This window comes from Pestalotiopsis fici (genome assembly GCF_000516985.1).
Source record: "Pestalotiopsis fici W106-1 unplaced genomic scaffold PFICI_Scf_7, whole genome shotgun sequence".
Taxonomy (NCBI): Eukaryota; Fungi; Ascomycota; class Sordariomycetes; order Amphisphaeriales; family Sporocadaceae; genus Pestalotiopsis; species Pestalotiopsis fici.
In genome coordinates this window covers 3,100,475-3,118,946 of record NW_006917097.1, presented here as the reverse complement: position 1 = coordinate 3,118,946, position 18,472 = coordinate 3,100,475, and the positions used below count along the sequence as shown (strand labels likewise).

Genomic DNA, 18,472 nt, shown 5'->3' with positions numbered 1-18,472 from the left:
TGTGCCGTCAAGCCATCCAATCCTCGACCCATTTCCGCATCCACTCGCCCCGAACGGGTGGTAAATCTCGAAGTGTCGGGCTCTCGGCAACTGCTCTGTCGACCGACATGGGCTCGACGGCGAGCTCCTCGGCCCACAAACCATTGCGATAAAAGGCTAGCAACTTGATGGCTGGATTTGCTGCTACCAACGCAGCCATGTCGTCCGTGTCAGACTCACTGCTCTTTTGCAATCGCTCGAGCCAAGTGAAGGATGGCACAATATCGAGTGGCTTGTGGAGATGCACCGAGGCTGCCTCTTGTAGCGCAGGCTGGAGCGCACTCCATGTTGTGGTGCTTGGGTTTCGAAGGTTGAAGACCTCGACGCCATTACTTTGGGTGTCTAGAGTCTCAAGCTTCCGCGAGGAACGCGATGTGGCAACAAGGTCCACCACGATCTCGGCCAATGCATCGGACGGTATCCAATCCACCGCGGAGAACCGTTGACCCAGGTCTTGTGGTACGCAGCCCAGATGAAAGGAGCTGATGACGAGGCTGGGGAGCCATTCGGTGCGGTTCCACGTTCCTACGCCTACCGGCCCGGCCACCTGACCTACTCGTGCGATTCTGACCGGCATAGCCAAATGTTGGCCGGCGACGTCGCAGAGGATCTCGGACACGAGTTTGCTTTGGGAATACCCATTGGTGTGAGCCGCATCGAGTGACTTGACAATGGCTTCTGGCACCATTCCTGCCTTGGATCGTAGACCTGCTACGGCTCCAACCGAAGAGATGAAAAAAAATCTCATGGGAGTAGCTCCAGCAGCGGCTAGTGAGAACAAGTTGACCATGCCAGCTAGTTGCGGACGAAACGATAAAAAGGCCAAGTTGAAATTCACCGGCCAGGCATTGTGAACTATATAGTGAGCATTCTTGCACAGAGTCTCGTACATTGCATCGTCGAGGCCGAGTCTCGGATGCGCCAGGTCTGCCCGAATGAAGGTGACACCACTGTCGAGTTTCTCCTCTAAATTGAGCATGACAAAGCGCTTGGATTGGCTTGCATGTCCTCCGTCCATGTCACGATTTAGGCAATAGATATGCCCAATGTCTTTTCGCTCAAGTAGTGTACGCAAGATCATGGTGCCCAGTGTTCCGGTAGAGCCAGTCAAGATGATATTCAACGGCGTTTCCTTTAATGGACCGTCATTTGCCTTGGGCACAGGTATCTGTCGGATCAGTTGGGAATAAGTGGCCAGCAATGATTCCATGGTTTCTTGGTCGTTGCCGTGTTGAGTCTGCGCCATGGCGGCGGCGGCTAATGTCGACACTGTATGGTTCTGATAAATCATAGACAGCCCAAGATCGGGTCGATGGAGAGCCTTGCGCAAGGCTCGTGTCAATCGAAGTGCTTGTAGCGAGTCAAACCCACGTTCGAAGATATCGGTCGAGTCATCAAGATTTGGCCAGCCAGCAATACTACGAATGACATGTCGGATGCGCTGAACAACATCACTTGCATCGCTGAAACCTTCCACATCTGCTAGTTCTTCAGTGTCTTGCAACATCTCTTGCCTTTCATACATTTCATCGATTTCAGCCTGGTATTGCGCAAGACTGGCAGTCCTCTGCAGCGTGCCTTTGCCGGCACGAACCAGGGGTCGGTCCGGGGCTGTAGCAAATACTAGAGACTTCTCCACACGGGCATGGGCAGGGGCATCACGGTTGGCTTCTTCGATACTCGGCCAAACTCGTTCAATCAAGGCGGCTTCTTGAGCGGTGGTCTCGATTGCCTTAATAGGCTCAATGAGCAATGCAGCCTGGAAGCGCTTGGTTCCAATCACAATGGCTCCACTCAATAATTTAGCATTCCGGGCTGTAATATGCTGCTCCATCGAAACCGGATTCGTTTTCTCCCCATTGAGGAAAACAATGATGTCGTCCGCTCTGGCCTTCCATGACCATGCATCAGCAACAGTCGGGTGAGGTGCAAAAAGATCACCGGTACGATACTCGACGAGATTTTCCTGGCCTCGAATAGAGAATGCCGTCTGCGTATGCTCGAGTGAGGGTTGGCGTCGTATCACCAATTCAAAAATGCCCTCGGCAACTTTGTCAAACACGGCACCCGCACATGGATGGAAGCGAACATAACGCCAGTCCTTGCAAGGATCCAGATCCCGAGGGATCAATTGCTGAGGCATGCCGACTTCTGATGCACCCCACTGACAACGCAAAGGAATCTCGGCCGCCACAATGTCTCCCACATCCTGGGGCAGATCGCCTCCAATGTAGACAATCAACCTTAGGTGCTGGGCGCAGTAGTGCAGCAAGGCGGGATTCTTGGCTAACTCCGCAACCACGGACGGCACCAAGAGCGCCACATCGGCGGGCGCGTGGCCGAGGGCTTCCACAAGACTCTCGGCCGATACGATTCCCGTCGCTGCTGGGGCGATGATGGTGTTGCCGAAAGGTATAGCGTACAGGTGCGATTGCCCGAGACCAGCACCCTGGTGAAGTGTTAGCAGCTGCTTAGGAGTACGGTTAAAGAAGGGGAAGGATCGTACATGGAACGGTGGAACAGTCACTAGAACACGCTTGCCAAGGTAAAGGCTCTCAAGGGAGGGAATACCAGTGGGGGCTGGACAAGCAGAAGATTGGTGGTGTCTGAATCCCGTCTCCTGGGTCCATATCAGCGGTTTCGGTATGCCCGTCGATCCGGATGTGTGTCTGGAAACGTGCCATGTCAGAACGTAATGCTCCGGAACAGAGCCAATAATATCATAGGACAGAAGTCTCAACTCGACACGCACATGATCATTAGAGGGTCGCGGCGTCCATCCTCTAAAGTCTTGTAATATACGAATGGAGCAAAGTTTGTTTGGTACAACTCATCGAGACTTGGCACTTTCAGGTGGCGTGGCTCAACAGCCTCGATTATGGCAAGAGCAGGCTGCGGTGTTGGTTCTGAAGTGATGAGGGTTTTGCACTCGATCGCATCAAACAGCGCCCGGTGTGCCGCAGCGCTGTTCCGCGGCGACGTTAGAAAAAGCTGCCCACCTTTGAGGTAAGCTTCTTCATGAATACTCAACATTCCGCTCTCTCGGTACGCGTTTACTCACACCGTATCCTGCCTTGATGGCCGCCAGTAGCAGAGCGGGAATGCGTACATCGTTGGGCCCGACATAGGCCAACGTCTCGCAGTCCTGGCCGGGCCCGAGGTTCTGGACGAGCCACCAGGCCAGGCCATTCACCATGTTGGCCAGCTCGGCGTAGGAGATGGTCCGATAGCCAGCTTCGTACGAGGCAGGCATCACAGGCCACATGCCAAAGATTGTATTCGGGTTGGTGCTAGCCAGCTTGTCAACCATGTGCGGTATTAGTGTGCGCTGCTGCCCTCGGCCGGCATGGCCGCTGTCTGAGATGACCGTAGCCATTTTCCCTTGATCCCACGGATCTGGTAGCCGCTCAGAGGACGCTGTAGTCCAAAGTCAGTGGTTATTTACTGGGTCTCGAACACAATATAGTAAGGACTGTTGTTCAAAATTTGGTATTGCCGCATGAATTAGTTTGCTTCCTGTTCGTCTACCCTAATATCACAAGTTTTCTTGGCAAGAATTAGCCTTGCACTTACTCGTAGAACCAACAGTTATGGTGCATTGGTTACCTAGGCCGCTATTGGATGGCCCACTTTACTATAGCATCCACCATAACGGTACACTAATAAATCAATCTAGCTACAAATGCCCATGATGGACCGTTCTGGCTTCTGATTGATCCCTTGCGTGGAAAGATCTGGCCGCCGTCCTTGTCCTGAGTTATTGCGCGCACTCGTGCCCTTGGGAACTCGGCTTCGTAACGCCGCGGAACACAGAGCAGGAGTTTTTTTTTTTTTTTTCAATTATCGAATTCATGCTTGTTGGCGATTCGGACCGTCTCAGCGCCTGGGGACAATCACTCGAGGCAAATACAATCAAAAGTCATGAATCCAGATTATATCTAAGGGGGTTTGTATTGCTGCACGTATTAGCTTGGCTCGACCAAAAGTCGCATGTTCATAAGCAATATATACCTATAGAGTCTCATAGACCCTGCGCTAACTACCACGAGAGTGATTGTGTAAATCACAACATGAGAACCAGTTTCCGGCGATATGAGCAAATATTGCCAAGTCTCATGGTGAATATTGTATTATTTTCTACGAGATCAATCAGGTATTCCAACCGTCTTGTTGTATTTATTACATATCATGGAATCAGTGACCATTTTGATAGGAGAACCATTACCATGGGTCGGCGGGGTCAAACGACCAGTGGCATGTCTTGGTAGTGGATACGACCTTTGAATGACAGCTGCTTTAAATAATTCAAAAGCAGTCAAGCTTGAATATTCCGCCGATTGAATGCTTGGCAATCTGCGAGCATAACTCCAAAGGCTTGAGTCCAAAAAAGTACGCAGTGGAAGAAATACAGCAGCTCTCGAGACCCCAAGTCATACGACTTTATGGGCTATCTGCAGGGTTAGCAAAGCGCTTTATCGGTAATTCTTCAGCTCATTTCTGCTGCATTTTTGTGGCACAGGTCTAAGGCACGGGTCTTGGCATTTAAGCTTGACTGTAAGGTTGAATTCTACTCTACCCAGCGGCCCACTCCGGAAGACCCGACTTGACCCTGGTTAACTTTGCTTATCAGCTTTGTTTGGAGCGACGGACCTAAAGGTTTACTCCGAGGTATCACGAGACGGGTAGTCGCAAATGGGCCCATCTGGAACGGGAATACTTGAAAGAAGACCGACGGAGTCAGAGGAAGCATGTCAAAAAAACCAAACTATTGAGTCAATTCTTTTTGCTCAGTTTTCCTTTTCCTTAACAATTAGTCCTCATTTGACTGACTCGGTTCTTCGGCATCTGTGAGCCTGGCACTTGTCATGTCAAATAATCGATAGTCGATCATGCTGCATGGCGCGTGGCTTACACAGATATGGCTTGTCCCTTGCATACATCTCGATACACCCTGTGATGCTGAAAACAAACTGTCTGCGCCGCTGGGTTTCACTGTGAAAGCAATTATAACATCAGGTTGGCGGATTCGCGCTAATTTCAAAAGGCCGCGCGCTTGCAAACTTAGGCCTGTTATATGATCTGACAATAATGTATGATCTGATAGTAATGTCTCTAGACTCGCTTCGCTCGCGTGGGACGCGCATCGCCCGTTTCTTTTCTGCTCCGTGTTGGATTTATGCACAGAAGGTTCCTTCGCAGAAAAAGATTAGATTGCTAGAGATTAGACAGGCTTTGCGTTACCATCAGCAGGATCATATCATCATATCATCCCGAGCAGCTGGATATATCTCTCTATACTTTATGGCTAACTAATAATAGCATATAGGATCGCCGTGACAAGGGTGAAGGAGGCGGCGTCGTGAGAGACTGGTCCAAAAACGTGGAAACGGGGGGGGCCAAATCTCCTTTCGTACCTTGCATACTATACCACGATCGGGCTAGTGACTCGCAGAGCGCCAGGCAAACCTCTTGTTGTGATTTGTCCATTTACTTAAGCAGCAGGGCTCGGTTTTCTCCCAAGTTCGGTCTCGTGACTTGACGAGGCTCAATTGGGAGTCAAGCTCTGCTAGTCAACCGATACCAAGATAATTTCCCACCCCAGCGCATGAGAGGCCTTACCTGCTTTGTGATATTGGCCGTGAGAGACATGGTTTAGGCCAGAAATATCGTCGTTGAATACGCCGCAATCGTTGCCGTCTTTTCCATGTTTCTGCTCTCCGTTTGGAATACAGATGTGCTACTCGTGACAACTCAACCCTTGAATATGAGCACCTCTTGGCATTTGGTCAGGGTTCATCAGAGAGAATTCCAATTTCAAGAGGAGCTTCTGTGTCTCCACCAATGGAGAGAATAACGATATGACCCTTGAGTTGTAAACTCTGCTAACTCGAAGCGATGAACAGTTCGCGGACTACCAACAAGAGTCTGCCTGGGGGCCGGAGCAGGCCGGTTGATGTATCATGGAGGAAGAAGTATATAAGACTCAATAACATCCTACAGTGATAGATTATTTCACCACCAGTGCCAACATTCGTTTCAAAGGCATAATCGTTCAAGGTCTGGGCTTGGATCCAAGTCAAGATGTTGGGCGTGTCTTTATTCCAGTCCGCCTTCGTGGCATGGAGCTTGCTCAGTTCATCTGCTGTGGCCGTGCCTCATGGTGGCTACGTTCGAGAGGATCTACTTGTCCCCAATCACAACTTGACCGGTCCTATTTCTCCCATTGACTTACACCCGGATCTCTTGAGACGTCAGGCTGTGGGCTCGGTGCCTCTGCGTATTTTGCCTCTCGGGGCTTCTATCGTCTATGGTTATGCATCCTCGGATAATAATGGGTACGTCATTGTCCATTTAGGGCCTCACATCTGATTCACGGTCTTTTCTCAAAATGAATACGGAGCTAATAATCGCATCTCAGTTTCCGTAAGAAGCTTCGAGACCAACTGAGGTACAGAGGCTGGGAAGTCAACATGGTTGGAAGCAAGAGGAATGGAGACATGGTTGATAATGTCAGTCATCCTTTTCCCCATAAATTGATATCACTCTTACAGTCACGTCATTTACTAATGCCCATACCAGAATGTTGAAGCCACTCCAGGTGATATTGTCGACCAGGTCCACGAGCGTTCCAAGCTCTCCTATGGTTTCAAACCCAATGTGGTCCTGATCAATGCAGGCACCAATGACTGTACGCGCAGCATTGATATCCAAAGTATTGGTGAACGCATGTCCTCACTCATCAACGATATTTGGGCTGCCGATGGAATGGAAAACACTCTCATCCTGCTTTCTCAAGTCCTAAAAAATGCAGACGGAACCTGCACACAGAACAGGGTCACCATCAACGCACAGTACAACAGTCTCGCCCAGACGTTGCGATCGCAAGGCAGGCCAATTTCCATCATAAGTATGGACTACATAGACTTGGACGATCTCCAGGACGGCACCCACCCCACCGACTACGGCTACGTCAAGATGGCCAACGTCTGGTGGACCGCCATTGAGGAGGCCGCCATTGACGGCCTGATCTCGGCGGCCGGCGACATGGACACGGTGAGCTCCAACACGTGCGACAAGGAGTACGGCTCCGGTACCTACGCGGGCGGCCTGACCCAGCGCGGCTCGGGCGTCGGCGACGGCATCTACTACCACGAGTCCGAGGGCAAGGACGTGGTGCTCACCATTAGCAGCGCCTTTGACCGCGGGCAGTGGTTCTTTGCCCGCCTGTACGGGCGCGGCCGCGACGACCTGGTGGGCTGGTTCAATGCCACCGACGGCTCGCAGCACTATGGCGTCTGGAAGAACAATGGCGACTACAATACCGCCAAGTTTGACAAGATTGCCGACATGGTAAGTTATATTAAAACCTGCTGGAAATTTCCACCCGATTCAGAAAAAAAGATTTCAGAAGCTAACATATCTCGGCTCACCAGACGGCATCCTCGTATTGTATTCCACAGGGCGTCCATTTCATTGATCTGAATGCCGATGGCTATGATGACTTTGTCTGCATTAATGCCGAGGGAAACATGTACGCCGGTATCAACCAAAAAGACGGAACGGCCACGACTCCCCCTACTTTCAAGGACATTGGTTTGATCAAAGCCACCGAGGGCTGGGCTCAAGATCGAGTCAGACTGGCTGACATTGATGGTGACGGTCGAGCCGACTATTGCATCATCGATGATAGCGGTAATGTGTGGTGCTGGAGAAATGGCTGGGTCGGTATGTTGTTTGCCCCTTGCAATATCCATGGCGATGAAAGATATACTCACATACGAAACTCCCAGACGACGTCCCAGCCTACTGGCAGGCTTTGGGTCTCCGCTTTACCGCCAAGGGCATGGGTGATATTCGAGGTGTCCGCTTCGAGGATATCAACGGTGATGTAGGTTCATACCTCTTTGGTCTGGTTAATCCCCCAGCTTTGTTACTGACATGAACAAGGGACGCGACGACTGGCTTTGGGTCAGCGATGTAGGTCAAACGACTACCTGGACCAACGCGCGGAGTTGCGCGGCCGGCGTCCTGGGCGACGGTCTCAACGTGGCGTGGCGCCAGGGCTTCCTCAAGGGCCAGACCTCGGGTCCGACGCATATGGGCATGGCCGACTTTGTCACCGACACGGAGACGTACCTCCGCGACCGCATCCATTTTGCACGCATCTTTGGTGAACCCCAGGCCTTTGGTCTCCTGGGCAAGCAAGATTACGTCTTCATGGAGCACGTTGCTGAAACCAGTGGCTCGCACACATTCAAGATGCGGGTTTGGAAGAATATTGGATACGGCAGCACGAAACTTGAAGGTAAGTGAATTCAAAATCTTGATGCATATCAGAATTTCACAAGGCTCGGTCACTAACACTCGATTCGTAGCGGACGGTAACAAGTATTGTAATATGAAGGGTTACTCTGATGGTAGAATGGATTATGTTTGGACCCTTTCTACCGGCAACAGTACGTATCGCACTCCAGAACTCATATGGACTCTTATCCTATTTGTAAATACTGTGGACTGACCCAAATTCCGTACAGTGAGGCTGTATCCCAACAATGGTCTGAAACAGATCATCGGCGATGAATCATTCTGGGGGCCCGTCGAGAACGACATCTGGGATCCAGTAACCCTCATTGGCAAGAACTTGGACCGCCGAGATCTCCACTTGGTCGATTGGGATGGTGATGGCGCTTGTGATATCGTCTGGGTTGATCCGGATAACAACAACCACGTATCGCTGTGGATCAACAAGTGAGTCTTTTTGCATTATGAGCATCCTATTCGTCTTTTTTTCATATTAACATGCTCTCTAGATACCCGACAACCTCGACCTGGACGTGGGATTATCACGCCGACCCTGCTCCAGCTCTCACGTGTGCTCAATCTCGTGGCCTGGGTATTCACGATCTTCCGGTCCGCTTTGGAGACATCTCCGGCAACGGCCGAGGCGACTATCTGTGTATCGAAAAGGATGGTCGAGTTTCCGGCTTTGTGCACAACAGTGACGACAGCTGGGAGAACGTAGGACAGATCAAGTTTGCCGACGGCATGGACCGCGCCAACCTGCGGTGGTCAGACGTTAACGGTGACGGTGCCGACGACATGGTTTGGATCGACAAGTTCACCGGCGACGGCACCGTCTTCTATAACCGGGGACGCGGAGACCCTGCGGAGCTCTCTGGATCATCGTTCCACTGGGAGAAGATCACGGACCCCGTTTACCAGGGCGGCTACGCGGGCACTTGTCAGTATTTGCCAGATCTCGATGGTGATGGACGTGCGGATTTACACTCCATCATTGGTACTTGGACGTAAGTCTGCAACTCTTTGTTTATTCCCTGCATTCTCGGAGCACTCTGCTGACATCTTCTTGTCAATTAGTAACCAGGCATACACGTGGTTCAATCGCTGCGGCTTGACTGACGTGACGGGTGATGACGGTCCCATCACAGATCCAGGCCTGCCAAACCCTGACCCTCCCACGACGGGCGGCGACCCGGTGCCGGACCCCGATGCCGACGATATCTGTATCAAGGGCGATGAGATTGGCGATATCCGCGGAGTAGACATGTCTATTCTCTGCCAGTTCACTTGTACCTTCAACTTGTGCCCCGAACAGGTTTGTGTTTGCACCGAGTACGGCAAACAAGCTATTGAGGAACTGCCCGACGAGATTCCCAATACATCTGGATATGCTACAGGGCTGCTCATCACCAATGATATTGTCAGCGATATGTGCGCCTTCTCTTGCCAGCATGGCTACTGTATGAATTCCCCTTGACCTGTTTGGTCATCACTTTTGGGTATCTCAGTGCTAATCCGGATACAGGTCCTGACAATATTTGTAAAGAGTATGTAGTGTCGGGAGGCATATTCATTGTTGATCCCGTAAGTTTTACTTCCGTTCCGTCACCCTACCATGTGATTTTTCTAATCTTCCTCGTTCCTCCAGCCTACTTGCAGTGCCCCTGTCGGAGATTCCGAGTGGGAATGCACCACGTGTGAAACAGATCATGACAAGCTCAACCCTCAGTACTACCCGGATGAGCAATGGAAGAGCAGTGGAGCTGCAGATTCCCTCAAGGACTTTGTGACGTGGTACACTGCTAATAGAGAAAGTCTGGGAGCCTCCAGAGACGTTCTGACCATGGCACTGGCCAGCTTCTTCGACTACAGCGCGAATGTCAACTGCGCCGATGACACCAACAGTGCATGCACGGGCTCGGTTGCGTGCCAGTCCTCGGACACTATTTCTCTGGCCGGTGTCGTCATTCTTGATGGTGTCTTTAACCTGAGGTCCTTCCTGGTAGCATGGCGCGATGCGCTCTTGGCAGAGTCAGTCACCAGCATCGGCAGGATATCCGACTTCGCCGAGCTCTTCACGCCGCCCGTTGAGCAGTCGTTCGCCGATCAATTTGGTCAGTGGCTTGTCGACACGGTCATGGGCTACACGCTGGGCAACGTGTTTGACGGCCTCGCTGGCAAATTGAAGCTGAGCGAGGGCCTCACGACCGAGGCCAAGACATACTGGGGCATGGGCCAAGACAAGCTCATGGAGGTTATCGACGATGACCTGTCCGACGTGGCAGAGACGCCCGAGAACTCGGAAATCGAGGCCACCATGCTCGCCTTTTTCAGCGGTCAGCGCCAAGGCATCGCCGACTACATGGACTTTATCTTCAACGGTCCAGACTATCCCGCGGACAGCACGCCCAACCTGGACGAGCTCGTGTACCAACTCAACGTCGGGGTGTGGCACGCCGGCGCCGTCGATACCTTGGGCGCTATTGGCAACCGCAGTGCTGTCTTTATGTGGGAGTACCTGATTAATTATTACTGGGCCAACAGCGCCTACCACTCGCCCGTGCTCATCATGTCCGAGGATGCCGACGACACGTCAAATCCGTTCCGTCAGATACCCGGAGCCCAGGGTACGAAGCTGAATCCGGGCCAAGAGGAGTCCCTCAGTGCCGAAGAGGCCGAGTCGGTTCGCTTCAACTATGACGGCAAGACGTTTTGGCTCGTTGGCGGCGTAAAGTGCCAGAGCTGGGGGGCTTATCAGGGCCAACGTTTCTGTACCTCACCGGGCAACAACATACAAGTGTACGACTTTATGATGCTCAAGGGCATCGAGTCGCTCACGGGCGAGAACCCCGACGACGGTGGTTGGGAAGCCATCAGTACCGAGGACCTGGTCAAGTCGGCTTGGGATGGATATAAGCTTAATGGAAACAAGAACGGATGTAAGTTGCCCCGATCCAGAAAGCAATGATTGCTTTCCCCCGTGCTTGAGCCCCCAAAACTAACATGCCAATCTTTCAAGATGCAACTTATCCCAACGGCGACAGCGACGACACGGGCACGGTTTTCCAGTACGAGCAAGGAATTGCAACGCCGGGCTTATTCAAGATCCCCATCTGTCATTATGATCAGGCGAACATTAATAATCGGGCCTACAACCTGAATGGCAGGGCTAGTTCCACGTTACCGTGCGCGGATTATCCTTGCTGCACGTGCGAAGAGCTGGGTGTTAATTGTGACGGCTTGGAGGATTGGTAAACGTATCAAGATACTCTTTTTGCACGACTCTGTAACCAAGAGTATCATGCTTCATTTGTAAATGGGGGGGTTTTTTTGGGTACATTGTTATTCACTTCTTGTTATATAGTTGTCGTACTTCTTTTTGTCTTATTTCATGTACATCTGCGAGTAGGAATGTTCGATGTAAAGGGGGAATAGAGCGAGGGGAAATTTCGACTGCAAGAATAGAATTTACACATTTAAAATAAGCGTCATCAATTTGCGAAATGTCCGCTGCCACGTGCAGCAGTAACTCCTCTTCTGCCTTCTGTCATATTCCAAAATCCGTGTCAAACAGCGTCTGCCAATATGTAGACGCGACGCTTGTGCCCCAAGCTTCCAGATAAGCCGTAGAAGGCGGTTCATTCATGGCGGATCCCAACATGGACGTTGTTGCCGTCTCGTGGATCGGTGATTTGGACAAGTACCAAGTCCTAGCCCACCTCAACCTTTCGGCCCGGCTGAGGGTTTTCTTGCCATGCTGCGATTGTGCCTCTGCATGTTCATGTACCGCCGTCTGCTGCCTCCCACCCCGTGCCCGGTCCGCCGTGTCAAAGTAATCCGCCAAACGCTCCACCAGCCCGGGATAATCAATAGATTTTCTAGCTGCGGCCGCATCCCAGCACGCGTCGTTGAGAAAGAGCAGACGCGTGAGCGTCAGGTGCGCAAAGGCCACGTGGGCCGTCATTGAGAAGAGGGATTTGGAAAAGACGTCGACGGGTGTAGACGGGGCCGAAGTTAGCAGGAGATTTGCGTTTTCGAGACAGGCCCATAAAGATTGGGTCCTCGTGAGCGGGCCGTCGGGAGCGTTTGAAGGCTTTAGGTAGATGGTGGACTCGTGCAGACGGATGAGGGCTGTGTAGTAGTGACTCCGTATGACATCTAGCAATATTAGCCGGTGTTTCACTTGAGCACTCACGATTTCTGCGGGCACTCACGATTGAACCTGATGTTTTGTGGAAGTTTGGTAAAAGTCTCCTCGATCCAGTTTTGTTGACTGGAAACCAGCATATTACGGGGTGTATCCAGAACCTCCTGTCGAGTGGTAGTTGTCATCTTTGATCCCAATACGCAAGCTTGGAGCACTAAGCGTTGCAAGTCGACCATTCCAGTTAAAAGTTGATCTGAGGAGTATTCTGGGGTCTGCTTCAACTCCAGACAGCATTTTTCAGCATAATCTGTATACCCGGGGGGCTCTGTCCGTCGAAAAAGTGTCCAGATACTATGTCATGATTAGAAAGACCTTTCCCTTCATGACTTTAGCTTACTTTGAGGTTATATAAAACAGTCCGAGCATAGCTCGGCGGTGAGCATGAGTGTGTACGACACGCACATTGAATCCTCTGACCGCAGTCGTTAAACCGGCATCGGCAATGGACTCTGGATAGGAAGGTATAGTCTGGTCTTCTGGAAACCTGTTCATTCCCAAATCTCCAACAAGGCCTAAAGCAAGATGTAGCAAGCTTGTGTCGTATGCATTGATGAAGAACTCGACCTCGCGCCTGCGAAGTGATTGGAGTCAGATAGAGGAGACAAACAGATATTGATGCAGGTGGGGAGACACCCACCATGCGAGGAAGACGAGAATAGCTTGTAGTATTTCGAGGCTTTTCTCATTGAGTACTACAATATGGTGTGCAAAGTATTCTCGGAACCATCGATTGACCTTGTCGGTCATGGGAGCATTTTGTGGTCGAGAGGCATAGATGATGGCCTTTACCAGCAAGGGTTGGCTATGGTATATGTCCTGTGATTTGGTAAAGGGTATTGGGACGAAGGGAAACTGCGAGAGCATATTCGAGCGGTAATCTTCCAGTATCTGGTCTGCCTCTAAGAATGATACACAGAAGCCAGGCACAATCTCGATAGTTTCTTCAGAGATGGCTGCAGTCTGTGCGAGGGCAGTGCCCGATGGTTGAGATGTGAGTGGTAATGTAGATGGAGTTATCCTAGATCCAGGAGTATTATTGGCAGGCGTCGTGGCATCATTAGACTGTACATTTCTCTCATTTGTTGCGGCACCGGAAGGCGACTGGCCGGCAGCCAGCATAGAGAGTAATCCATCAACCTTTTGCTCAAGCTGTCCGACACGGCTATTTTTGGAACGCGTTTGTCAATGATCATTTTTTGCCCTTTCCATCGACATTTGACGGTGACCAAGAAGCTGATTGGCAGTGTATACAAGGTGACAACATTGCTTACCTCCGTTTCACCCGCTGCTTCTTGCCCGAACTTGATTGTGGAACTGAGCACAGTGAATGTGTTCTTGCGCATCTGTCAAGATCCCCGTTAGATATATATGATGCTACGGGCAGCAAAGAGGATGGGGTCCGCACCTTTGGCAAGCAGCATTGTCTGTCCACACACACTTTGTCTTTGAGCGGGCGCAGTTGGAACATGCTCGCAGCCTGGGGTCCGTCATTAGTGCTTAAGCCTTTCTTTTCATAGCACTTCCCAAACCAATGACGGAGCTCGGATTTAATAATGGCAGTGAGGGAATCAAGTCAGTGTGGCTTATTGTTGAATGACGATAGTAGGCGGGAGGACGAATCGGATCGGGGGTCATTTGGTCTTCTACATGCCCGATCCTTTGGGTATAAGTGGGGTGCAAATAAGGGGTTTTCATTGGACTTGGCGGCAAATGAAGTCTAAAAGGCACCGACATAACGCAGATTTCTATGCAAGCGCCGGGCGCTATGTCATCTGTAAGCTCCGATGCCGATGGCAGCTATAGGACGCCCGAAGTCCATTCCGCAAATCTGCCTACACATGGAAGAGAAATTCTCAGAGTTTTGATACAAGTACAGATTGAATCGTTATCTTGCAAGGAAATGATGACTAGGCTAGTTCTCGGTGTCCTAGGCACCCGTCAAGTTTCCGCACAAAGCACCCGGACCCGAGTCGCGCTGAAAGGAAGAGTCAACAGATGTTGATATATATCTGGGCTAGAGCTTCTGTCAGGTCTTTTATGATTTCTTCAGGTGGCCCATCCCCTTACTCTGTGTTGCAGACACTTAGGCATTTCACATCTTCAATCCAGCAACAATGAGTGTCCCGACGACTTCAGATCATGATACGACTGCTTCCATGCAAACCGAGAAACTCCAGTCGGACACGGAGCCTGAACATGCCAGCTCTAGTACTCAACAACAATCGACAACATATGCTTCAGGCGTACCACTTATCCTGATTTCCTTGGGTCTGGTGCTCGCAGTATTTTGCCTTGGTCTTGTGAGTTGCTCAAAAGTACAGTCCGGCAAAGGAAATACTTGCTGACTTGCATGCCATTTTGCTAGGACCGATCCATCATTACCACGGCGATTCCGAAAATCACAAACGACTTCAATTCCCTCGAAGATGTAGCCTGGTATGGCTCGGCCTACCTACTAACAACGTGCTGCTTCCAGCTCATGTTTGGCAAACTGTACGTCGAGTTCAAGGTCAATTGGGTCTTCCTGGTTGCCCTGGCCCTTTTCGAGATTGGCTCCTTGGTCTGTGGCTGCGCTCCGAATTCTGTTGCCCTCATCATCGGTCGAGCGATTCAGGGTATTGGCTGTGCCGGCGTCATGACCGGTGCGCTCACCATCATCGCCCAGAGTGTACCATTGCACGTTCGACCAATGTATACTGGTGTCATTGGCGCAACTAGTGGTATTGCACAAATCATTGCTCCGACACTCGGTGGTGGGTCTTCCTCATCTCTCCTGACCAAGTTACTGGTTTCGTTGAAACTGATTTGAATACTTCTGTACAGGAGTTCTGACTGACCGAGCCACTTGGCGGTGGTGTTTCTGGATCAACCTGCCGCTCGGCGCGGTCACTGCCGTGGTGGTCCTATTCTTTGTCCGTCTCCCACCGCAAAAGAAGCAAGAGGACCACACTGGAATCTTCAAGAAACTCGACCTCGAAGGTACCGCCATCTTTATGCCTTGCATCATCTGTCTCCTACTGGCATTGGAATGGGGTGGCTTGACGTATGCCTGGAGCAACTGGCGCATCATCCTGTGTCTTTGCTTGTTCGTCGTCCTATTCCTGGTTTGGCTCTATGTCCAATATGTCAAAGGTGACCGCGGCACCCTCCCCCTTCGCATCGTGACACAGCGATCGGTTGCCAGCGGCATGGTGTACGTTCTTGGTGCCTCGGGCGCGCTCTTTGTCATCACGTATTACGTTCCCATCTGGTTCCAATCGGTCAAGGGGGCATCGGCGGAAAAATCTGGCATCAACTTTCTCGCAGCATCGGGAGCCATGACAGTTGGCGCTGTACTCAGCGGAGCTTTGGTGAGTATCTCCCACCCCTTGCGCCGTTCATACGAGAACCGCGTCTAACAAGACCACAGACGTCTGGAATCGGATACTATGTGCCCCAAATGTTTGGCAGCTCCATCATAATGTCAATTGCCGCTGGGCTGATTTATCGTTACAATCTCGATACAACGACTGCTTATTGGTAAGTCATCTGCTGCGTTGCAACTTTTTTCGTGTAGTTCTCTTTTTTTCTTTTTCTGACAAGTGGCTAGGGCTGGAACGCTGGTGATGTTTGGCTTTGGAACCGGCATGGGTTTACAAATGCCTTTGACTGCTGTGCAAACTGTTCTAAAGGGCAGCGACATTGCCATTGGCACCTCTGTCGTGGTTCTAGCTCAGACCTTGAGCGGAACCGTATTCTTGGCCGTTGGGCAGAACTTGTTCCAGACAAACTTGGTCAGCGCTCTGGTTGCTGATGCTTCGGACGTTGATCCGGCTGCTGTCCTTGCCAATGGCGTGTCTGATCTTTCTTCGTTTATCACGAAAACGTACGGATCAGCTGCCATCAATGGTGTTTTGAAAGCTTACAATGCAGCTCTGAGGCAGTCCTTTATCGTTTGCATTGCTCTGTCATGCTTCATGATAATCGGGGCTTCATTCATGGAGTGGAAAAGTGTGAAGAAGGAGAGCATGAAGGACCAGCAGCAGGACTCGCCCTTGGCTAGAATATCTTCGGTAGTATAAGATAGGACATTCCCTTCATAGATAGACAAGAAAACAATGCAAAATAAATGCTAGACCCTCGTGTAGTCTTTGATGGCATGCTCTTTCACAGAAATCTTGCCTTTTTTTTTTTTTTTCCCTGGTCGGCGACAGTCATCATCGTCGTCGTTTTCGTTGTCGTTGAAAGCGGTCATCAATGTTGGTGTTGATCAAACAAGCTCGACGTCCACCGAAGCTGCCATCTGTAGTGCCCTTGGTGAAGCTTGAAGGTCTTGCCTGGATATGCTCAATCACATGCAGATCACAGGCTTCTCGACTGAACGCAAGTGTTCAAAATTTGAATTGCTTGCCCGATGTTCTCAAACCACAGAGCTTGTGGCATGCTGGAAGGCAGTAAATAGACATGGACCCCAGAATGGTTGGTGGAACAGCAGTCCAGAGCTCGGTCGAGACAATTGACACGAACAGCATTGACAACACCGAGTCGTGGGAGCAAAACAGTAATTCATCTTCCTCATGACGATGCTCAAGGCAACCGTACACATTGAAAACAAAGGTTTGGGTTAAATCAAAAATTGCCCCACCTACGACCCCGAAGGATAGTAGAGAAGGCGGAATACCACGCTGTGCAATGCAGATTCCACCCTCTAAAAGACCTCATGCTTGATCGAAGCCTTTTGCGAGAAGGTAAGTATGAAGAAGAAAAGGAGAAAACAGGCAAATGGGGGGAGGATGGCCAGACATTTATAGAGTGCAAAGTGGAGCCCGCCAGATTTCTGCCAGGCGGTCACTGCCTCAGCGGCAGGGCTACAAAAAGCGCGGGTGGGCAACGACGCGCCCTGGCAACCTGGGCACTGGCAGCAGTTACACCAGAGTGGCCCCGTGCTGTGGCCTGGGGAAACGGACTGCTAGGCTCAACAGCAACCAGTCACCACAGTTGGAAGGAACAGTGAGCCCAATGCTGTTTAGGTAGGTATTTATTACAAAATGGCTGCAGCCTCCCCCATTTCATTTGACAGTCTTTCAAGATTCAAGTTATATTTCTCAATAAGGTTAAATGAGGCATATCTGTACTAAACTCTGATTGCCTGTCACTTACATAGAATTCGCGGTCCTCATGCAAGTCTGCGTGGACGGATGCTGGAGAGATGCAACTGCCTACCTTTCAAATAATATCATTATGAGTAGCCACTCTGGGTGCCTACGATGGAAGTAAACTTACTCCCACGTTGCACTTGCCTTAAGAAGATTCTGGAGTGCAGTTGCAGCTAGGTTTTTTTTTTTTTTTTTTTTTTTGAATGCATACATATACATTCAAAAGATGCATGTACATGTGTAGGCAGTATGGGAGGAACTGAAGCAGTACAACGTGATACTCTCAGAGGTGCACGCAGTCGCTTTCGCAGCTTGGTCGTCCGACTGCTACTTTCTACTTTCAATGGGCCTAACATATGGCACGCGTCAACAGGTCATAGTTCACTCAGAGTAGTAGTGTTGATTTAGCTGCGAGTTGAATTCTCAAATTAAATAATACAGTTTCAGTTGATGCACAACAAGGTAAATATCGACATTACTTTACTTTGGTCTGTATGCTTGGAACCGTGTAATATGTGTAGGACTCCGTACTGGACACTACACTGTACAGGCTGGGAGCATTCCTGGCTAAACCCCGCGAAGATCACATGGGGTCCCCCCCTGTCGGTTGTGCTGGACCAACGACGACGACGTCATTCCTGACCTACAAGTGCCCAAGCTCCCGTCTGTGACAGGTGGATTGCATCACTTTAGTTTCCCATGTAAGTGACTGCCTGTGTACCATAATAGTAAGATCAACATCGACCATTCTACGAGCACTATCATGCATCGCTCGAAATAACGAGTAAAT

At 50.6% G+C, this 18,472-nt stretch overlaps 4 protein-coding genes across 4 annotated transcripts; 2 read left to right on the top strand and 2 right to left on the bottom strand.

The window, feature by feature from the left end:
• Positions 1 to 7: 7 nt before the first annotated feature.
• Positions 8 to 3,415, bottom strand: PFICI_10568 (uncharacterized protein; the record flags this gene model as incomplete). Its single annotated transcript, XM_007839149.1, has 4 exons — positions 8 to 2,488; positions 2,546 to 2,708; positions 2,792 to 3,030; positions 3,101 to 3,415. The coding sequence occupies 4 exons, from the start codon at positions 3,413 to 3,415 to the stop codon at positions 8 to 10; spliced, it is 3,198 nt and encodes a 1,065-aa protein (XP_007837340.1).
• Positions 3,416 to 6,120: 2,705 nt separating this feature from the next.
• On the top strand, positions 6,121 to 11,595 carry PFICI_10567 (uncharacterized protein; the record flags this gene model as incomplete). The annotated part of the gene is made up of 13 exons (XM_007839148.1): positions 6,121 to 6,374; positions 6,458 to 6,548; positions 6,619 to 7,389; positions 7,473 to 7,764; positions 7,830 to 7,927; positions 7,987 to 8,344; positions 8,415 to 8,495; positions 8,574 to 8,787; positions 8,850 to 9,347; positions 9,418 to 9,800; positions 9,866 to 9,924; positions 9,989 to 11,279; positions 11,360 to 11,595. The coding sequence occupies 13 exons, from the start codon at positions 6,121 to 6,123 to the stop codon at positions 11,593 to 11,595; spliced, it is 4,626 nt and encodes a 1,541-aa protein (XP_007837339.1).
• A 292-nt stretch (positions 11,596 to 11,887) lies between these two features.
• On the bottom strand, positions 11,888 to 13,666 carry PFICI_10566 (uncharacterized protein; the record flags this gene model as incomplete). The annotated part of the gene is made up of 4 exons (XM_007839147.1): positions 11,888 to 12,498; positions 12,555 to 12,838; positions 12,885 to 13,118; positions 13,185 to 13,666. 4 exons carry the CDS (start codon positions 13,664 to 13,666, stop codon positions 11,888 to 11,890), a joined length of 1,611 nt encoding a protein of 536 aa, XP_007837338.1.
• Positions 13,667 to 14,661: 995 nt separating this feature from the next.
• Positions 14,662 to 16,608, top strand: PFICI_10565 (uncharacterized protein; the record flags this gene model as incomplete). Its single annotated transcript, XM_007839146.1, has 5 exons — positions 14,662 to 14,847; positions 14,913 to 15,300; positions 15,371 to 15,897; positions 15,957 to 16,066; positions 16,137 to 16,608. 5 exons carry the CDS (start codon positions 14,662 to 14,664, stop codon positions 16,606 to 16,608), a joined length of 1,683 nt encoding a protein of 560 aa, XP_007837337.1.
• Positions 16,609 to 18,472: the final 1,864 nt, after the last annotated feature.